At 43.9% G+C, this 20,540-nt stretch overlaps 1 protein-coding gene across 1 annotated transcript in view; it reads right to left on the reverse strand.

Annotated features, from left to right (window-relative positions):
• Positions 1 to 20,540, reverse strand: part of tenm4 (teneurin transmembrane protein 4) — a 537,020-nt gene that overhangs the window by 156,289 nt on the left and 360,191 nt on the right. The window contains exons 13-14 of the mRNA XM_068033916.1: positions 5,811 to 5,957; positions 3,706 to 3,922 (exon numbers count right to left, since the gene is read on the reverse strand). Coding sequence (XP_067890017.1) covers positions 3,706 to 3,922; positions 5,811 to 5,957 — 364 coding nt within the window. The remainder of the gene's footprint in view (positions 1 to 3,705; positions 3,923 to 5,810; positions 5,958 to 20,540) is intronic.

The following is a 20,540-nucleotide window of genomic DNA, read 5'->3' on the forward strand; positions in this document are numbered from 1 at the left end:
AATTTGCATTTCTCTGCCACGAAGCAGAATGTTCCATCACGGCTTTGAAATTACAACACCTGATATTAGCTAAAATAAAAGCAAAATACTGCGGATGCTGGAAATCTGAAACAAAAACAAGAAATGCTGGAATCACTCAGCAGGTCTGGCAGCATCTGTGGAAAGAGAAGCAGAGTTAACGTTTCGGGTCAGTGACCCTTCTTCGGAAGAAGGGTCACTGACCCGAAACGTTAACTCTGCTTCTCTTTCCACAGATGCTGCCAGACCTGCTGAGTGATTCCAGCATTTCTTGTTTTTGTACCTGATATTAGCTTACTGGTTAGTGCCTCTGTTAAAGTAACAGACAAAGGAATTCATATAAGCATGTCGTGTTTGTATATTAATATCATACAGCATAACTTCAAGGCCTATGTTTCAATAATAGATCTCATCCCTGAAAAGCTCATCTCTTGCTTGGCGCCTGCTGCAGGAGCAGTTGAAGAATAAAATAAAAACAGAAGAAAAGTACAGTCCTATTTATAGCCTTGATGGTACTCTAGTTTAGATACCTGATTAACAACAATGTTAATTTCATTTATCTGGTTCAATCCTAAAATAATGGATTTCTTGCATTTGGAATCCAGTTTGTATTAAAGGTCACTTAATGTAGTGTCTAATCCTGTAAACTGCTCTGTACGACACCATAAACATTATTAAATTTGAAGGCAATCCTTTAGCACTCACTCTCAGTGTATGTATATAGTCTCTATCACAATCCTCTTAACAGTTTCATAGAAGCTTGGTCTATTTCGAACTTGGTGGTGTTTTCTCACCAAATCTTTAAACCATCCATGGCATAGTTTGCTTGGACCTGTGGCAAAAATGAAACATTTCTGACCCTGATAGCTTCTGTTTTGTTTGTCATAGTGCTGGTGGCGTTACAAAAAAAACCAAGCTCACCTCCAGAAAATAGCCAGTCCATTTGATACCTAACAGCTCAGGACTGAGTTATTTATATAGGCATTGATTGGACATGCAAATGTAACTGGTAATTTTGTAGCTGAGTGCCTGATACATTGTGTTGCAACTGCTGCTGCAAACAACTGACCATTAGGTTGTTACAGCAGCAGTCTAGAAGGACAGAATAGTTTAGTCTCAGGTTAAGCCATTCTGTTCAAACAAGTTTAAAGTATATGTTTAATTGGCAGATGTATTTGCGTGAACAAAGACATTTTGCATCCGATGAATTGACGACTACCCAATGTAGTTATAAAGGTGCCTTTTCTGGTGCCCTATGATCCAAAGTTTCTTAAAAGGATTTTGTCTGTTCTATCTGAGGCTGGTTATCTCCCAGTCTGCAGTCAAACTGAAGCTATTAGATAGAGACAAGCCAGAGACTCCATGGAACAAACCACCATGAGATTAATCTGGCACGGTGCTTGAGGTTGTATACTGAGAAACAGGAGGGATTTTTTTTTTATTTCCCACATCCCAAGGAGATATGGTTAAATGTATAAATAGCGTAAATCTATTGTTTGCTTCTCCTACCATCATTTATTTGTTTATCTATTTCCAATAAATCTCAGTAGTAGTTTTAAAACTTAAGCCACACTCTTATAAAATGATTATTATTCCATCTACTGAAGTTAAGGAAATCATGAGGGCATGCGGTACATCCTGGAATCGAGCGATGAGAGTTCCTTATTCCAAGCCTGAGCTCACTACATTTACCTAGATACTGAGAAAGTAAAAACACACACTGTGTTGTAGGAGTGAGTGCTCACCTATGGAAGTTGGTCTGTGAGACTGAACCAGAGGAAACTATCGAGTCAAAAATTCCCAGAATGTAACAAGACATAAAGCAACTTGACAAGCTGTCAAAAGCAAAATAGGCAATTTATAGCATGCTTAATATGGTGGCCCTTTCTACTTCTGTTTGCTGCCATGTCACGTAATATCTACATATTCCACTACTACTACTAAGGGCTACGGGGAAAGGGCGGGGACGCGGGACTAACAGAGATGCTCTTGCAGAGTGCTGGCATGGACATGATGGGCCGAATGGCCTCCTCCTGTGCTGTTATCATTCTATGATTCTATTTTGAAAGTTTTATCACTAGAATAAACTCAACTACAATGTATTTTACAAAAAACGTACAGACAGATATCCTTTCTTACATAATGTCTTAACAGCTTTTATCTGGGTATTGCCTCATCTCTGCTATGAACAGACTGTGTACATGTACTTACAAGATGGGAAATGTTTATATTGGATCATATCCCTCATGATTTTTATAGTCCATATCCTAAATGTAAGGAATTTTCTCAGAGCTCATGAGTTCATCACAGTAACACAGAGCTAGTAGGATTTCAAAATATGAAGCACAGCACACTGCAATGTACTGTTAAAAAGTGCACATCTCATCATACAAAAGCAGACTATATTTGTACTTTTTTGAGATGTTTATGACTATAAGCACAAAATTCCTTTTGTAATTGTAATTACACAATTAAGCAATATTATAAAATAATCATATTTACAATCCATTTGCCCTGCCTGTCAATTAACATTAAACATAATGCTCATAAAGCTATGTTCGCCATGGCCTAGCTAGTAGCACTCTTGCGTCTGAGACACAAGGTTCTTGGTTCAAGTCCTACTCCAGGGATAGACACAAAAATTAAGGCTGGCACTCCAGGGTGTATTGAGGGAGTACTGCACTGTTAGAGGTGCTGCCTTTTGGATGAGTTGTTAAACCAAGTCCCCATCTCCTTGCTTGGGAGAAATGTAAAAGATCCTATGGCACTATTTTAAAGAAGAGCAGGGGAGTTATCCCTGGTGTCACGGCCAATATTTATCCCTCAATCAACATTATAAGAACAGATTACCTGGTCATTAGCACATTTTGTGGCAGTTTGCTGTATGCAATTTGGCAGCTGTGTTACCCACATTACAACAGTTCAAAATAGATGCAAGTTTTTTTGTGTTCTGATGAAAGGTCACAGACCTGAAACATTAACTCTGTTTCTCTCTCCACAGATGCTGCCAGACCTACTGAGTATTTTCAGCACTTTTTGTTTTTATTTCAGATTTCCAGCATCTGCAGTATTTTGCTTTTTTTTTTGGATCCATTTATACCCCAATATAGAACCATGCCATGTCTCTCATATATAATTTTAGAGAAGCAAATTTAAAGAAAAATCTGGAACCATATTAACTAGAGAGTTAATTCGAGTCTCTACATGACAGGTAGAAAAGATACTCAGTTCCCTGTGTCTCTCTTTGTAATGGAATTTTTGTTTTGAAGCTTTGACGGTTAAGCATATATTAGCTGATAACACATGACATTGCACACAGCCAAGATCAAGTGTAGACAAAAGGTAACATAGGGCTCGAAGCCAGGGGCTTTTTTGGATCACGGTAGACAGATATTATGCTCTTATTTCTCTTTTTCCGTTAAAAATTCCTATTTATACATTTATAATGGGAACTGGCTAATGTAAACTTGTTATGCTGTAATTGCACCATTCCACTAGTGGGGACACTGCTGCAACTCCACTGGCAGCAGTTGAATGTTTACATAAGCAGCTTCGATTATAGATGTGATCATAGACTTTTATAATGGGAAAAGTTGACAGAAAGCATGTGCAGAAGTACGATTCTAATATATTTTAGATTTATACCACAGATGTATTTTTTAAAATGCCTATTCTGAAAGACCTTACCCACTGTTGAAAGGGTTTTCATCAGGAATCACATGTGTGCTATCCTTGCCGATGAGAAATTTAACTCTGTCATCGAAGGATTGAAGATTCTGTTGTGAAGTTGGCATTTGAGTCTGCTGAATAACATCAAGAGGATCCGGTGATCCATGGCACAGCGGATTATCATAGCATAAAGACTGAAGGCAGCAGTCAGGGTCCATGCAATCTATTAAGCCATCTGGTACAGAAAGAACCAAGATATCTTTAACAAAATAATTAATTTTTTTTTAAATGGACTTGGACTGGTTAATACTGGAAGGAAAACAAACTCATCTGTGCAATTTGCATACTAGCAGAGGGCCTGTTTCTCACAGTGAAATGCGACACACTAAAACCTCCATACCTTTTATTGTGAGAAGTCTTTATTTTGTACATGCTGAAGAAGGCTCTATTACCAGGTAGCACATGTGCAAAGAATAAACTTACAGAATGCAGCAATTGTGTTTGTTGGAAAAAAGGGAACTATTAAAAAGTGATGGATCTGGGTGATAGAAACTTAATTCCATGCTGAACATTTCACCTTATCATCTATTATCTTGACCACACCAAGTTCAGACAGGTCGGACAATGTACATTCATGCTGATGGGAAAACAAAATCATAATAGGGAAAATAAGATGCTCTGGAGGCACTGGAAGAGGAAGGAGGGAAGACTAGACAGTGTAAAGAACATGCTAGGACCTAAAGTCCACAAATTTTAAGCTACAGAAAAGGAGAAAGAAGTCAGCTAAATTTATGTGGGGACATCAGCATTGTACTCAAAGGAAAATTGGAATAGTCATTGCCAGGGATGGGTAGAAGGTAGCCAATCTGGTGACAGGGCCTTGGAACAAGAGCTAAAGAGCAGCTTCCGCCATTCGTGGACATTGAGAGCCATGTACCACTGATCACTGGGAGGTACTAACAGCTAATAACAGTTAGTGCTCCCACTTTTTGAAGTTGTGTTTAACTGTCTTCAGAGAATTTATTTTATGCTGTACATAGCAAGCACAGCAAACCCACTGAATGTTTGGTATGGAGCTCCGAGTGAGAGGCATGGTTGACCAGCTATCAAAAATCCTAAGGTGAAGATTTGTCCAATGACAACAGCTCTGCTGTTACAGGTAGGTGTTTCTCAAAGTCACAAAGCTTACTAAATAAAAGTCAGGTGAAAATTCATAAAACTGTTGCTGACATGCATAATACAACATCATCTCACTCAATAGTAGACTCTCCAATATGGACCATGCTGCACTTTGCAATGCCAACAAAAGAGCCAACCATCAACTTATGCAGAATTTCTGAAGAGTGAAGGGTTTCATATATTGGCTGACTGAAGTCTGGTTAAGGTTTGCAGTCGCATTCACATAAATATTCATGAAATGCCAAATTATTTTAATCATGACAATTTAAACATGAAAAATTGTTGAACTTTTATAAAGCTCTGGTTAGATCCCAACTAGAGTATTGCGTCCAGTTCTGGTCACCATACTTTAGGAAGGATGTGAGGGACCTTGAGAGGGTGCAGAGGAGATTTACCAGAATGTTTTCTGGGATGGGGGTTTTAGTTGCAAGGTTGGGTTAGAAAAGCTGGGGTTATTCTCCCTGGAGCAAAGGAGATTGAGAGGAGATTTGATAGAGGTGGACAAGATTATGACAGGCTGAGATAAGTTAGATAAGGAAAATCTCTTCCCATTAAGTAATGGTACAACGACTAGGGGACACAGATTGAAGGTTTTGGGCAAGAGATGCAAGGGGAATGTGAGGAAGAACTCTTTTACGCAGCAAGTTGTAATGACTTGGAACTTGTTGCCCATGAAGGTGGTGGAAGCGGAGACGTTCAATGATTTTAAAAGGAAATTGGATAGGCATTTGAAGGAAATAAACTTGCAGGGCTATGAGGATTGAGCTGGGGAGTGGGTCTGACTGGATTGCATTGCAAAGAGCCAGCATGGACTCGACAGGCCGAATGGCCTCCTGTGCTGTAAATGACTCTCTATGATTATTCTTAAAAATAGCAAACCTTTTATGGCCACTGTCCTATTAATAATACCACTGCAGATTTAAAATGCACAAAGAGCTTCTTACCTCCATCATTATCTTTTCCGTCTCCACACGCAGTTTCCATGGAAGTGTCACATCCAGCACCCCTCCAGCCCAGCTGACACATGCAATGCCAACCATTCTGATCCAACGTGCATCGTCCATTTCCATTACATAAACCCGGGCAACCCTCTGTCAGTAGAAACAAGTTTCATCATTGATACTTTTGTTTTTAGCTTTTCAATAGTCACAGTTCAATATGGGACAAAATGGAATAGATCTCGAGTTTGTGCGATTCTGTAAAATGGGTGATAGTGAATCGTCAGTCTGGTTTGTATCTCTCCTGATTCCATTGAAGCCACAAGCCAAAAATTAATTTACTCTCTGTAAAACTCTTGAGAAATAAAGCTGCCTAATTACACCATTGCAAAACAATGTAACAGGAGGTTTAATAATTTGCATCAAGGAGCAGTGGACTGGGGCTGTTGGGGGGAGGGAGGGTGCGGTTCTGCAAGCAAAAAATGTATCTCCCAACTAAGGCATCCACTAAATTTAAATCCATAAATGTCTGACCAGCAGATTTTTCTCATTGCAACTAATAAATTTTTCAGGCACTGGCAAACTGCTGTGGCTACACACACTCGCCTAGTGATAATAAAGTCTAGGTTTTTCTGCTCATCCACACAGCGATTTTTTTCCTTTAAAGTATACTTCTATTGCTTCTTTTGCCTTCGAAAGTGCATGAACTCACACCTATCCACATTAAATTGTAACTACCATCTGCCTATCCATTTCAGGAACCCATCACATTTTTCTGAAATCTAACATACTTCCCACTGTTTTGTGAATTCCTTACTTTTGTGTTTAGTTTAGTTTAGTTTTCACAAATGTTGAGATTGGCTTCTTTTGAATATCCCACTCCCACCATTGGTGGCCATGCCTTTCACCGTCGAGGCTTTTAAGTTCTGGAATTCCCTCTCGAAACCCCTCTGCCTCTACCTCTCTCACTTCCTTTAAGACTCTTCTTAAAATTTCTATCTAAGCTGCTACAGTCTATCCATGCTTCACCTCCTGCCCTCAAATAGTCGTCTCTGGTATAATCAAAGGCCTGGGTCCCTTTTTTCCTTTCTACATGTTGCCTTGTAGCGACACCACTGCCACTGAAACTGTTATCCATGACTTTGCCACTTCCAGACTCGATTACTCCAATGCTTTCCTTGCCAGTGACATGCAGGCCCCTGCCAAGAATGAGGCACATTAATTTCACCACATGGACATTAAATTTCAAATTGTTGCTGGGAAGAAGAGAAGGCCTGTTATAAGGAATTGCCAGGCCCCTGGCCGGAAAGACATTTTTGCATATTAGCAGACAGTGTTAAAACAAAGGAGCTATCCCCTGCTCCCAATACACAGAACAAATCTGGTCAAACCAGTTGGTCATGTGGCCACCCTGCTGGCCAACTTGGGGAGTTTTAAGTTGTAGAGACAGTGGGCTGGATCTTACCTTAGGTAGACGGGAATTCACCACCGACATGAAAGTCGGTGGTGAACCCGCTTCCGCCTAGCCCGGGGCTCCGTCCCACATTTTACGGGTCCCCGGGCTTTAACTGTTCCGAGGTGGGAGTTCCACCCACTTGAGGGAGGATGTCCCACCTCAGTGAGCTGCCGGCCAATCAGCTCCTAGTCCCAGCAGCACCACCGGGAGCAGTGGCCACTGCTGGGACTGCAGCCCAGCCAAAGCCATGGATCCAGGAGGGAAGGTAAATAGGGGCATGCCTCACCCAGGGGGATCGGTCCTTCCTTGGTGCGGCTGAAGTGGTCGTTTGGGGGGACGGGGCGTCTTGGGTCCCGGGGGTGGGTTGGGAGGCGGGGGGATGGCCCTCAATAGGGCACCCTGTGCCTGATTACCATGCGCTCCTCCCAGGGCGCAGAAAGGCTGGCAGCTATCGCTGGGTGGCCTTTCACGTCCCCAGCACACCCACTTGCCATGGGTAAAATACCCACGGAGGTGGGCGAGGGCCCTTAAGTGGCCGTTAAGTGAACATCTGTCTCCTGTCTGCTCCCATCTGTTTCTCACCAGCTTCATTGAAGACACATGAACCCCAAGAGAGAGAGAAAAATCTCCTGCAGTTTAAGAAGAATACTGGGCCCCATCGAAAAGCAAGACCATATCCTCAATGAAGGACTCTACAGCGAGCTCAAAGCACAGTAACAAAAAACCCTCCTCAGAGATTGCCTTAAACTTTTCCACTTTATTTTTCTTCTGCTCTTTCTGTCTCTATTTGCATGTGTGTATTGCGTATGCATGCTGGTGTGGACGCATCGTGTATCCGTAGGCATCAACCAAATTAGTGTTTAAGTTGAATAAAATTTCACTTTTCTTCTTTAAACCTGAGAAAGCCTGTTTGTGCTTGTTTCTTTGCCTTATAATTGGAAAGCAGTGAATAAGGATTCACCAAGGGGGAGCTTAAAACACAATGTGTTTAAAAATAAAACCATTTTACAGTAAGACCAGGTGAAGGCTGAGAGGGACCCCTAGACACCTTTCTCACCTGGTCGTAACCTGTCAAATTTCACCTTCTGCAAATTGCAACTCATTCAAAATTTAATGATCTGCATCTTATCCTGTAAAAAGCTCTGTCCCCATCACCTCTCCAACTTTCTTTGGTTTCCCATTCTCCAATACATTGATTTCAAAGTCTTGGCCTCATCTACAAGTTCCTTCCATGGCTGTGACCTCCCTACCAGTGCAAACTTCTTCAGCCCCATGTTCTAGCACATACCCACTGCTCTCCTGACCCTGACTTCTCATGCATCCCTACTCACTCTTTTCACCAGCTTTGATAACAAATTCTTCAGCAATTTTGTTACCACAATCTGAAATCTCTCTCCCCTTGGCAATCTTTCTAACATCTTTCAAAAGCTTTCTGAAACTCTGAAAGTTCACTGTCCAGTTATTTTTGTCACTGAGAAGCACAATGGGATGTTTTGTGTTAAAGGTGCTATGTCAGAGCAAGCTGTTGTTAAATCTCATTCTCAACGTCCCAGAATTCCAAACAGTTAGTTGTGCCAGATTTGTGCAAATGTGACTTGCACCAGGTAACTCTGTAGTTGTCTCTAGTGATCCAGTGGCATAAAAGTTGAGTATAGATATCACTTTCAGAGCCACAAAGTGGGAAGATGACTGTGGCTGTAGATCCTCATGCATAAATGGCAGAGCTCCCCTATTTCTTCTGTCATATCATCATAAGACCTGTGTTCCTGTTATACTCTTTGGGGAGGAGGGGATAGAAAATAAATATCTTCTGGGGTGCATCCTCCTTAAGTGCTATCTCATTCTACTTTTGTCCGTCCTCTTCTCCTCTTTCATGGTAATGGCTTTTATAGGTTGCACAGAGCCACCGTTATGAAGTATTTGGGCTGACAAACCTTAGCAGAACTACTTGGGCATGTCAGAGAAGATGTGCCTTCTCAATTGATGATTCACCAGGGAGGCAGTTTTCCAAGGTAGGACAATGGCTTCGATGTGCCAACTTGTTGGATAAGCAGGGATGTAGTCATCGCATGCAGTAAGTTGAAGGAGCACATGCACAGTGACTTGTAGGCCAACATGCATGTCAGAAAGTGAAAATGAATCATGTTGATAGATTGTATTCCAATTTGCTTATGACTGTTTGACCGGAAACGTTTTGTGGCAAGAGATCCTGAGCCATCTACCCAATACATGGTGCTGTGAGCCATTCTTTGTCAGATTCCAGAAAGTATATCATTTATTTCTGCATCTGTTTCCAGCATTGATCCTGATTACCTCTTGGGAAGGGTACACCACTGTCCTCTAAATTAGAGGGCATTGTAGCCAACTCATGTAGCAGCACATCCACTTTGCTGGCATCGAACAAGGAGTCTATCACTTGCCCTCATACTTTCTTTGTGATTCTACATTCGGTTTCCTTTCACCTAATTTTTCCTGGGACTTCTTCTTTCCTCCGAGTGTTAGCAAGTGTTGGCAAATGTCTTAAATGTCGAATTTTAAAGTGTGCACATCCTCCTAAATTGAGCTACAGACCAGATTTTTCATACCTCGCATTAGATTAGCTCCCTGCACCAGCTCAAAGCTGGGCAGTTTTGTGTTGTTGATCAGATTTGTGCTAGTAGGCTGCAAAGACCAAGGCCAGAATTTTACACCTCCTGCCCTGCCCCCACCCCGCCCACCACAGGAGCGGGCTAGTGTCAGTGGGGGTCATAAAATTGAGTGGGAGGTTGGTGGGGGGGGGGTGGTGGTTCCATTCCCGATGCCTTCCCGCTGCAATTTTACCAGAGGCAGCCGGGGCGAGAAACAGCTCGCCCACCCCAGGCCAATCAAGGCCCTTAAGTGGTCAATTAGCTGCCATTTAAGGGCCACCTCCCACCACCACTGGTATTTTACCAGCGGCAGACGGGCGCCTTAGGCCCCACAGAAGGCCGCCATCATTGTGGACAGGGGTGGTGGTCCTCCTGATCGGGCACCCTGTGCCCCACAGAGGGCTCCCCCCAAAGCCCCAACTGCCCCCACTGTAATAAAGTCACCCCCTCCCAACTGACACCCCTTGCTTTGCCAGGGCCCAGCCGATTATCCCCGGCGAGGCCCCAACACTTAGTTCTCTTCCAGGGCCGACGCCCATGATCCTACTGTTGGCTGGGTGCAGTCGCAGCAGTGCCCACCGCTCCCAGTGGCGCTGCTGGAACTGAGAGATGCAGGCCCGCTGTTTGGCTGGCAGTACTTGGAGGCGGGACTTCCTGCCTCAGAAGGGTGGAAGTCCTGCCCAAATCCAATTAAGGGCCTGGGGAGTGTAAAATCCTGGCGTTGCTCCCCAGGCCTGCTGGACGCGGGCTCTCTCCTGAATGTTTGGCTGGTAATGTAAAATTACGTCCTAAATTTAAATTGGATTACAAAATCAGCTTTTTTCAGAATATTTCAGCATTTCAGGATTTGTTTTAGCATGAAGGACATAAAAGTTGCATTCTTATTGTGGAATTAGAATGATGGAACTAAAAGGTATCACATCTCACATGAAAACTATTATTTTTTAATATTTTGTAAGTAATGCACATTTTAGATTAAATATATATGCAGCTGCAGTTCTGAGCAAACTGGGTCATAATTAGAGGTTTGTGAAAACATATATTCTTATTTGAATATGTAAAGAAATTATTGTTTTCGAGAGAACACAATATGCTAAAATGTATCACTGATGATACTTAGAATTTTAAGTGTTTTAAATTGTGCCTGGGACAGTCAGGTTATAATGGATTTTTTTGTTGTTACTGGTACAAACAAGCTACATGCTTAGCCTGCTGTGCAATATTTACGGTTTGAGTGTTGGGATACTGGAGGGGAAGAGGAGGAGAGCAAAACGGCTTTAAAAATAAGATTAATCCAAATCAACATATTGTTCTGGTTAAGGCAATATCGAGGTCACCACGTGATAATAATGTGGCAAAACCATCACATGAGAAAGACTAATTAACAACAAACATCAGGAGCATTTTCCAAACTGTATTCTAAGGAATATACAAGCTGTGTAGATTGATCTCACCTATATCTGTACTTACATGTGATGTGCAGAATAAACTGCCCTTTGTACTCTAACATCATAAAAATGTGCTGCAATCCCAGTTTATTAATAAACTACATTAAGATATTGCAAACTCTAATGTCTTGAGAAAATTAAGCTGAAAGCAATGGTAGAATTTCAGGGAATTTGAAGTCAAGCTTGCAAAGTTCAGTCTACCTGTAGAAAGGATTAAAGGTTCTATCCCGTGAGCATTAAACCATTAACGGTAGAATTAATGAGCTATGCATGGCTTACAAACTAATGAAAGAGCAAAGGAGTAAAGGACAAACATCAATGTATCACTGCAAATAAGGGGAGCTTCTGCTCAGTGATTAATTACAGAGGCATCATCTGCATGTCAATCACTGGAAAGAACTCTTAACAGGATAAGATTGATCAACACTGTTCTGCAGGGAGCTCCCTAATGACCCAGTTGGTAAAGTGCGTAACAGACTAGAAGACCCTGTTTTGATTCTTTGGGTAGTATTTTTGAAGGGTGGCGGAGGTGGGAACGAAGGCAGGCGAGCCTGGAAAATTGTGCCACCATGACTGTTTCCCGACTTGCTGCGATTTTTGTAATGGAGTTGGGAAGCAGCGAAGTGTCCTAAAATGGCAGGTCTGTAATTTGGCATGCAAACAAGCCAACTGTCAGCTCGTTAAAGGGCCGTTTGCAATTTTTGAGAGGACGCACAGGAAACATGAGGAGGAGGCGGTATCGCAGCGGGGAGCCTGTCGTGTACACAGGTGTTAGTCAGAACACTGCATAAGAGGGGTAGACTCAAGGATCAAATTATTCATTGCTAATCAGTAGCCATCACATTAACAGTGCTTCCTGAGAGTTTGATAAGTGAGCATTGGGGCAGATGGGCGTGTTTGGAGTGAGAGACTGTAGGGGTCACTGGGGCAAAGCAGTGCAGTCAAGGAGTCAGTGATAGTCCAGCTGGACGCAAAGTAAGGCCATTCCTGTAAATGGGGATTAGCTACACCGAATTGGAGATGAGCAGCAATGAAGAGAACCTCAGTAACAGACGCAGACCCTTGGCCATTGGGGACTAAGAGGTGAAGAACAAAAGGTTGGGAGACAATGAAGGTGATACCCTCACAACAGGGTGTACCTAAGAAGAATAAGCTTTTTAGAAATGTAAGAGCATCAGTGCTGCAGGAAGCTGTATCTATCCAGGCAATTGGTTTCTGACCTGCGTTCCCTCATTGAGAATCACCTCAGGCCTAGCAGGTCTCGTGGGCACACTCTACCAGAGAGCAGTGGAGGCTGGGCTGTTTAATATATTCAAGGTTGAGTTCGACAGATTTTTGATCTACAAGGGAGTTAAGGGTTAATGGAGGGGGGAGGGGGTTGGCAGGCAGGAAAGAGGAGTTAAGGCCACAATCATATCACCCATGATCTTATTAAATGGAGAAGGCGGCTCGATGGGCCAAATGGCCTACTTCTGCTCCTATTTCTTATAATGTTATGTTCAGAGTGATGCCGCATATGGCATTCCACAAAGTTAGCCACTCTCTCAATGGAGGAGCTCAGGTGCTCAAAACCCTGAGATATGACGGTGTACATGTGATGAATGGACTCCTCCATTCAGTGCCCATGTCGCCACGCCGCCTCAGGGAACTTCAACCTGTGGGCACACATCTGCTGCTGCTGGTCCAGCAATGCCAACTTGTTTGTGACTGCTGAGGATGTGCATCTCCGCCCAGCTGAGCATGGCTATGTATTTCCTCCATTCTCCAATAGGGACTTCCCACAGCTGCCTCTGCCTCCCTCACTTCCTCCTGCTCACTCGTGAAGTTTTCTCAACCTGTGCCACCTGTTCTAAGATTGCATGAGGGGCCCACCGAGGGTGTGCTTGACTGGTGTGACAGTGCAGCTTCCTCGCTTCTTCATGCTCTGCAGACAGTGACGAAGATGTCCCTTGGTCTGCCTTGGCTTCCCCTACACATCTGTCCTTGAGGGAGACGTCGGCCAGAATTTTACACCGCACTTGCCCCCGCCGGGAGCGGGCTGGGAGGTTGGTGGAGACATAAAATTGGGTGGGATGGCTGGGGCTACTGTGCCCGTTGCCTACCTACCTTTGCTGGTTTTTACTAGCAGCAGGTAAGCTGGCAGGTGGCTTGCCTGCCTTTGGGTCAATTGAGACCCTAAATTGGCTAATTATTGGCCCCTTAAGGGCCTCTTCCTGCTGCCTCTGGTATTTTACCAATTGTGGATGGGCATTTCACCACCTGGGGAGGCCACCCAATAAAACCTGGCAGCCTCCCTGTGGGTTCAGTGAGGGAGTTCCTCCTAATCAGGCAACCTGTGCCTCACGGAGGGCCCCCCACAGCAGCAAGTGCTGGCACTGCTGGAAGACCCACCCCAGCCCTCGCGATCAACTTCCCCACTCCCATCCTCGCCAGGGCCTGCCTGATTACCCTGGCGATCCCTGACCCCACTTACCTGCACTCCTGGCCTCCTTGATGGCTGCTGCTCTGGGGACTGCTGCAGTCCCAGCAGTAGCCTTCTGCTTGACAAGCATCGTTTGGAGGGGGTACATCCTGCTTTAGATGGGCGGAAGCCACGAATGCAGGACTGAGGACTGAAAAATACAGTCGTGGTTTCCAGGGCCGCTGTAGGTGACCTTGCCCTGACTTTCCAGCCAGTGGGAGAGGCCACCTCCTCCACATTAAGTCCCTGGCCCTAAGAAGTTGGTTATGCCAAATTGCCTCTGTCACCAACTGCTTCTACAGAGCTGAAGCAGGCCATTAGTGCCATTGCTTTGGCATGAAGGCAGCTGGGGAGGAGGCTCTATCCCCGTCATCTGGAGATGATCAGATCTTTTCACCCTGTCTTGGATGGACTGCCATCTCGCCATCGCGCATTCCTTCATGCGCTGCGACCCTGGCTTCATCAAGGGTTGCCACCTTCATGGCTGTCAGAATGGCTAGGTGTGGCACTGAACCACCTGACTGAGTCCTTTTCTCTTGCATTGTGCGCTCTTTTCTCCTGCAAGGTCAAGAGTGTGAGAGTTACCTGCTTTCACTACTTCCAGCTGCACTAACACATGTGATGTTACTGTCTTCCTGCACTCATGCTAGTGATGTGAGCTTTGCCCATGGCTCCGTCATGCTACTGGGCACATGTTTTGACTGTTCTGGAGGACTATGCGCCCTCAGGCTGCTCATCTCATGTCTATGCTTTTGACTGCAGACCCAGAGGCCTGTCATCTGGGTGCAGTGTTGCACTCACCTTGCCAGTCTGTAGAAGGTCATTGAAGCGTTTGTGACAGTGAATCCAGGTCCTCCTCACCATGCTCTGGCCACTCACTTCCTCTGCCTTCTTCAGCCAGGCCTCCTTGGTCTGCCTAGCTGACTTTCTCTTGCCACTCTCCCCTAATTGGATGACGACTATGCACCTTGGCCTCTAACTGGTCTGTGCATCAAAAATCGCATTGGGCGGAAAGCACTGACGCGATGTGGGGTTCCGACCCCAGAACAAAAATTCAGCCCCTGGTCTTTGCTGAATGAACTGCTCTCAGCTAATGTGACACACAGCAGTTGTTGTAAGTTTCCCTGGCAAAGAAGGGAAAAAAATCAATCAAGATTTCCACCCCATATCACTCTCCAGTGACACTTGCTGGAAAGTACACAAGGGCAGGATAAGGTTGTGATGTTATCTGCTGGCCTGCTGACATTCACTATTTAGACTCACTGTTAGAATTGTCATTTTGACCATGTGTTCTGGAGGGCAACCATGGAATCACTACCTTTAGGAGAGTAATGGAGAGGGTACATAGATGTGGAAGGTCAAATATGGCCTTGTTGGTGATCAGGACCGTAGGCTTGAGAGGTCATGTGAGATGATAACTCAAGGAGATGGCCATGAATATAGGTAGGAAAGTTTTTGTAAGGTAAAATAAAAACAGGAAGTGCTGGAATACTCAGCAGGCCTGCCAGCAACTGTGGGGAGAGACACAGAGTTAACGTTTCAGGTCGATAGCATCAGTTCTGACAAAAGGTCATCAACCTGAAACATTAACTCTTGTTTCTCTCTCCACAGATGCTGCCAGGTCTGCTGAGAATTTTCAGCATCTTTTGTTTTATTTCAGATTTCCAGCATCCACAATATTTTGCTTTTTATGAAAGTTGAGGTTCAGAGAGGACAAGAGGGCAATGAATTTGGAGGAGAGAGAGGATATGTGTTGAGATGACATCAAATCACTGGTGAGAAGTCATTAGATACAGAGGCTAATGAAGGAAAAATAAAGAAGGATATCTTGAGGAGAAACTTGGAGCTGAGGGTGCAAACTTGGAGGACCTTTGACAATGCGGATTTTAAAGGAGAGACAAGAGGTGTGTAACAGGATGAAGGGCTTGGTGGAAGAGAAGGTGCCAGAAGAGTAAGGCCACATGCTAAAAAATAGTAAAACTAAATCCAGAAAAATGACAGTCCCTTATATGAAAATAGGCCTTCTAAGGCAGATTTTTCTCTTTCTTGCCCTTGGGAAATGCCAAGTTCCGAGGCATGGCAGAGAGAAACTTAGGCAAAGGCACCATATATTGGGTATCACCCATCTATGCTGCCCCAGATTACTGAGTGTTCTTAAAATCAGCAAAACAAGGCCTGTGCCTACAAGGCCAAATAGTGCATTTTGATTATTTTGAATATTAATGTACATGTATGAACATTAGTTAAGTGTCTACTTGTAAACATATGAAGGTGTACCGTACTCTGCAGATCTTGTGTTAATGCTAGCGGTGGGAGAAGGCATTCTGGCCATTGCAGTCTTACTTCCCACAAGATCATGAAATTGAGAGGTTGGGAGTGCCCATAAGGTCCAAGGAGACAGAAGCTCAGGAAATTATTTCCTCCTTCACCAACATGATACCAGTGACCAGGAGCACAGCTCCAGACTTCTCAGGCGATATATGAAAGTAAGTATTCCATGGGAACTGGACTAATCCAATAATTTCATCTACAATAACTGAATATGTATGCCTATATGTCTGTGACTGAAAATCTACACCAGGGCCAAATTTGATTATTTCAATCCTTAATGTGCGAGTATGAACATAAGCTGAGTGTCTAGCCCTTTTGATTGCTTTTGGTATCTGTCTACTAGCTTCTAAGTGACTTTGAATCTCAAATCTCTTTGCTCCTCCACACTTCCTATTAACTCACTATTTAGAAAAGACTCTGATTTATCTTTCTTGGGTTCAAAGTGGATGACTCCACACTCCCACACACTAAACTCCATCTATCATAGTTTTGCCCACTCAATCTGTCTGTGTTCCTTTGCAAAATCCTGCTCTCATTCCGTACTACTGACTGTGCCTACTAATTTAGGCTAATCTCCAAACTTGACTATGCAACTCTTTATTCCTTCATCTATTGATACATGAATAAGTTTGGTAAAAAAAAAGAGATATCAGTACAGATATGGGGAACTCCACTTGTCACATTCTGTCAATCTAAGTACAGTATCTGAATCAGTAAATATAGAGTCAAAGAGTCGTACAACATAGAAGCAGGCCCTTCGGCCCACCGCATCCATGCCGACCATAATGCCTATCTATACTAATCCCACCTGCCTGCATTAATTCCATATCCCTCTAAGCCTTGCTCATTCAAGTACCTGTCCAGATGCCTCTTAAATGTTGCTGCTGTTCCTGCCTCCACCACCTCTTCTGGCAGCTCATTCCAGATACCCACTATTCTTTGTGTGAAAAATTTACCCCTTTTATCCCCTTTAAAGCTCCTCCCTCTCACCTTAAAGCTATGCCCTCTAGTTCTAGCCACCCCTACCATGGGAAACAGACTCTGGCTATCTACCCTATCTATGCCTCTCATAATTTTATATACCTCTATCATGTCCTCTCTCAACCTCCTTCGCTCCAGGAAAAACAGACCCAGCCTATCCAATCTCTCTTTATAACTCAAGCTCTCCAAACCAGGCAACATCCTTGTGAATCTGTTCTGCACCCTCTCTAGCTTAATCACATCTTTCCTGTATTGCGGCGACCAGAATTGCACACAGTACTCCAAATGCGGCCTAACTAACGTTATGTACAACGGTAACATGACGTCCCAACTCTTGTACTCAATGCCCCGGCCGATGAAGGCAAGCATGCCATACGCCTTCTTCACCACCCTGTCTACCTGTTTTGCCACTTTCAGGGAACTATGTACTTGCACCCCAAGGTCTCTCTGCTCAACAAAACTCCCCAGGGCCCTGCCATTCACTGTATATGTCCTGCCCTGGTTTAACTTCCCAAAATGCATCACTTCGCACTTGTCTCCTTTAAATTCCATTTGCCAATCCCTTGCCCACTTTCCCAGTTTATCTATATCCTCTTGTAACCTTAGACAACCTTCTTCACTGTCCACTATACCACCAATTCTGGTGTCATCTGCAAATTTACTAATCATGCCCCTTACATTCATATCCAAGTCATTAATATATATGACAAACAACAGAGGGCCCAGCACCGATCCCTGCGGCACACCACTGGTCCCCGGCCTCCAATCTGAAAAACAACCCTCCACTACCACCCTCTGCCTCCTATCACCAAGCCAATTTTGTATCCAATTGGCTAGCTCACCCTGGATCCCATGTGATCGAACCTTCTGGACCAGCCTACCATGCGGGACCTTGTCAAATGCCTTGCTAAAGTCCATGTAGACAACGTCCACTGCCCTGCCCTCGTCAATCCTCTTGGTCACCTCAAAAACTCAATCAAATTCGTGAGACGTGATTTCCCAAGCACAAAGCCATGCTGACTATCCCTAATCAGATCTTGCCTTTCCAAATGCATATAAATCCTGTCTCTCAGAATCTCTTCCAATAACTTTCCCACCACTGATGTAAGGCTCACCGGCCTGTAGTTCCCTAGCTTATCCTTGCTGCCCTTCTTAAATAAAGGCACAACATTAGCTATCCTCCAGTCTTCCGGTACCTCACCCATGGCTAACGATGATACAAAAATCTCTGCCAGGGCCCCAGCAATCTCCTCCCTTGCTTCCCATCGCATCCTAGGATACACCTGGTCAGGCTCTGGGGATTTATCCACCTTAATGCGCTTCAAAACATCCAACACCTCCTCCTTTGTAATGTTGATAGGCTCTAGGATATCGCTGTTCCCTCCCTTGAACTCACTAGCTTCCATGACCTTCTCCATGGTAAATACAGACGAGAGGTATTCATTTAAGACCTCGTCCATTTCCCGTGGCTCCACACTGATCCTTAAGGGGACCTACTCTCTCCTTTTACTCTTTTATCTTACCTGCCAGGGAAATCTCATGGCCCTTTTTCGCCCTCCTAATTTCCTTAAGTGTACTCCTACATCCCCTAAACTCCTCGAGGGACTCGCTTGATCCCAGCTGCCTGTACCTGACATATGCCTCCTTCTTTGTCCTGACCAGACCCTCAATATCCCTCGTCAACCAAGGTTCCCTAAACTTGCCTGCCTTGCCCTTCAATCTAACAGGAACATGCCGGCCCTGAACTCTTCCTATCACACTTTTAAAAGCTTCCCACTTGCCAGATGTCCCTTTACCTGTAACAACCTCTCCCATTCAACATTTGAGAGTTCCTGTCTGATGCCATTGAAATTAGCCTTGCCCAATTTAGGACCAACTTGAGGACCAGCCCTATCCTTTTCCATAACTATCTTGAAGCTAATAGAGTTATGGTCACTGGTCCCAAAGTGTTCCCCCACTGACACATCAACCACATGCCCAGCCTCATTTCCTAAGAGGAGGTCGAGTGTAGCCCCTTCTCTAGTAGGGCCATCCACATACTGCTTCAGAAAACTATCCTGGACACACTTAACAAATTCTTCCCCATCTGATCCCTTAGCACTAAGGCAGTCCCAGTCAATATTGGGGAAGTTAAAAATCACCAACTATTACAACCCTATAATTCCTACACCTATCTGTGATTTCCCTACATATATGCTCCTCCACTTCCCTCTGACTATTGGGGAGCCTATAGTACAATCTCATCAAAGTGATCACCCCTTTCTTATTTCTAAGTTCTACCCATTTGGCCTCGCTGGACGTTCCCCCCGGGATATTCTCTCTAAGTACTGCCATGATGTCCTCCCTAATCAATAGTGCAACTCCCCCTCCTCTCTTACTTCCACCTCTCTCACGCCGGAAGCATCGGTACCCCGGAACATTGAGCTGCCAGTCCTGCCCATCCCTCAACCACGTTTCCATAATAGCTATAATATCACAATCCCATGGACTAATCCATGCATATTATCTTAGTAATATAATGGAAAACACAGAGAAGTACATTTTCTCACTACCTAGTATTGATATTGTTCAGTGATATTCACTTAAGACTCACAACTCACAGCAGACTGGATCTGATTAATAATACTAATTACCTGCCTGAATTTTACAGAATAAAACCTTGTGTGACATTTAGCCTTATTTCACAACTTTTTGTTATCTGTATTTCATCTATAGCATCAGTTCTGACAAAAGGTCATCAATCTGAAACACTAACTTTTGTTTCTCTCTCCACAGATGCTGCCAGGTCTGCTGATTATTTTCAACATCTTTTGTTTTATTTCAGATTTCCAGCATTCACAACATTTTGCTTTTTATGGAAGTTGAGGTTTAGAGAGAACAAGAGGACAATGAATTTGGAGGAGAGAGGGGAATGTGTGTTGAGATGAGATCAAATCACTGGTGAGAAGTCACTTGCTACATAGGCTAAGGAAGGAAAAATAAAGAAGGATATCTTGAAGAGAAACTTGGGGTTGAGGGTCTGAACTCTGTGTCTCTCCCCACAGATGCTGGCAACCCTGCTGAGTATTTCCAGTACTTCCTGTCTTTACTTTACCTTTCATAAACTCTCCTATCTATAGTCATGACCATCTCCTTGAGCATATGAAAATAGGTGCTTGTCCAATGGAGTTGTGATGCATAGTGCATCGCAATAATATAATCCCCACCCCAGCCGGAGCCCTGTAATCTCCTGAGATAGGTGAAACACATCCTAATTCGGTGGAAAATATCTGGAAATTCCTCTTTGAGCCCCTTAGGCATTTTTTTCCTGTTATTTCCTGCATCGGCGCATTGCTGCATCACACATGTAAAGCCAAGATTTGGGATACTCAAATTCCTGAATTTACCAAAGGGTCTCTCCAGTATAATGGAATTTCTGCTGCATTGCTAAAC

The sequence above is a fragment of the Heterodontus francisci genome, chromosome 6, assembly GCF_036365525.1.
Source record: "Heterodontus francisci isolate sHetFra1 chromosome 6, sHetFra1.hap1, whole genome shotgun sequence".
NCBI classification, from domain to species: domain Eukaryota; kingdom Metazoa; phylum Chordata; class Chondrichthyes; order Heterodontiformes; family Heterodontidae; genus Heterodontus; species Heterodontus francisci.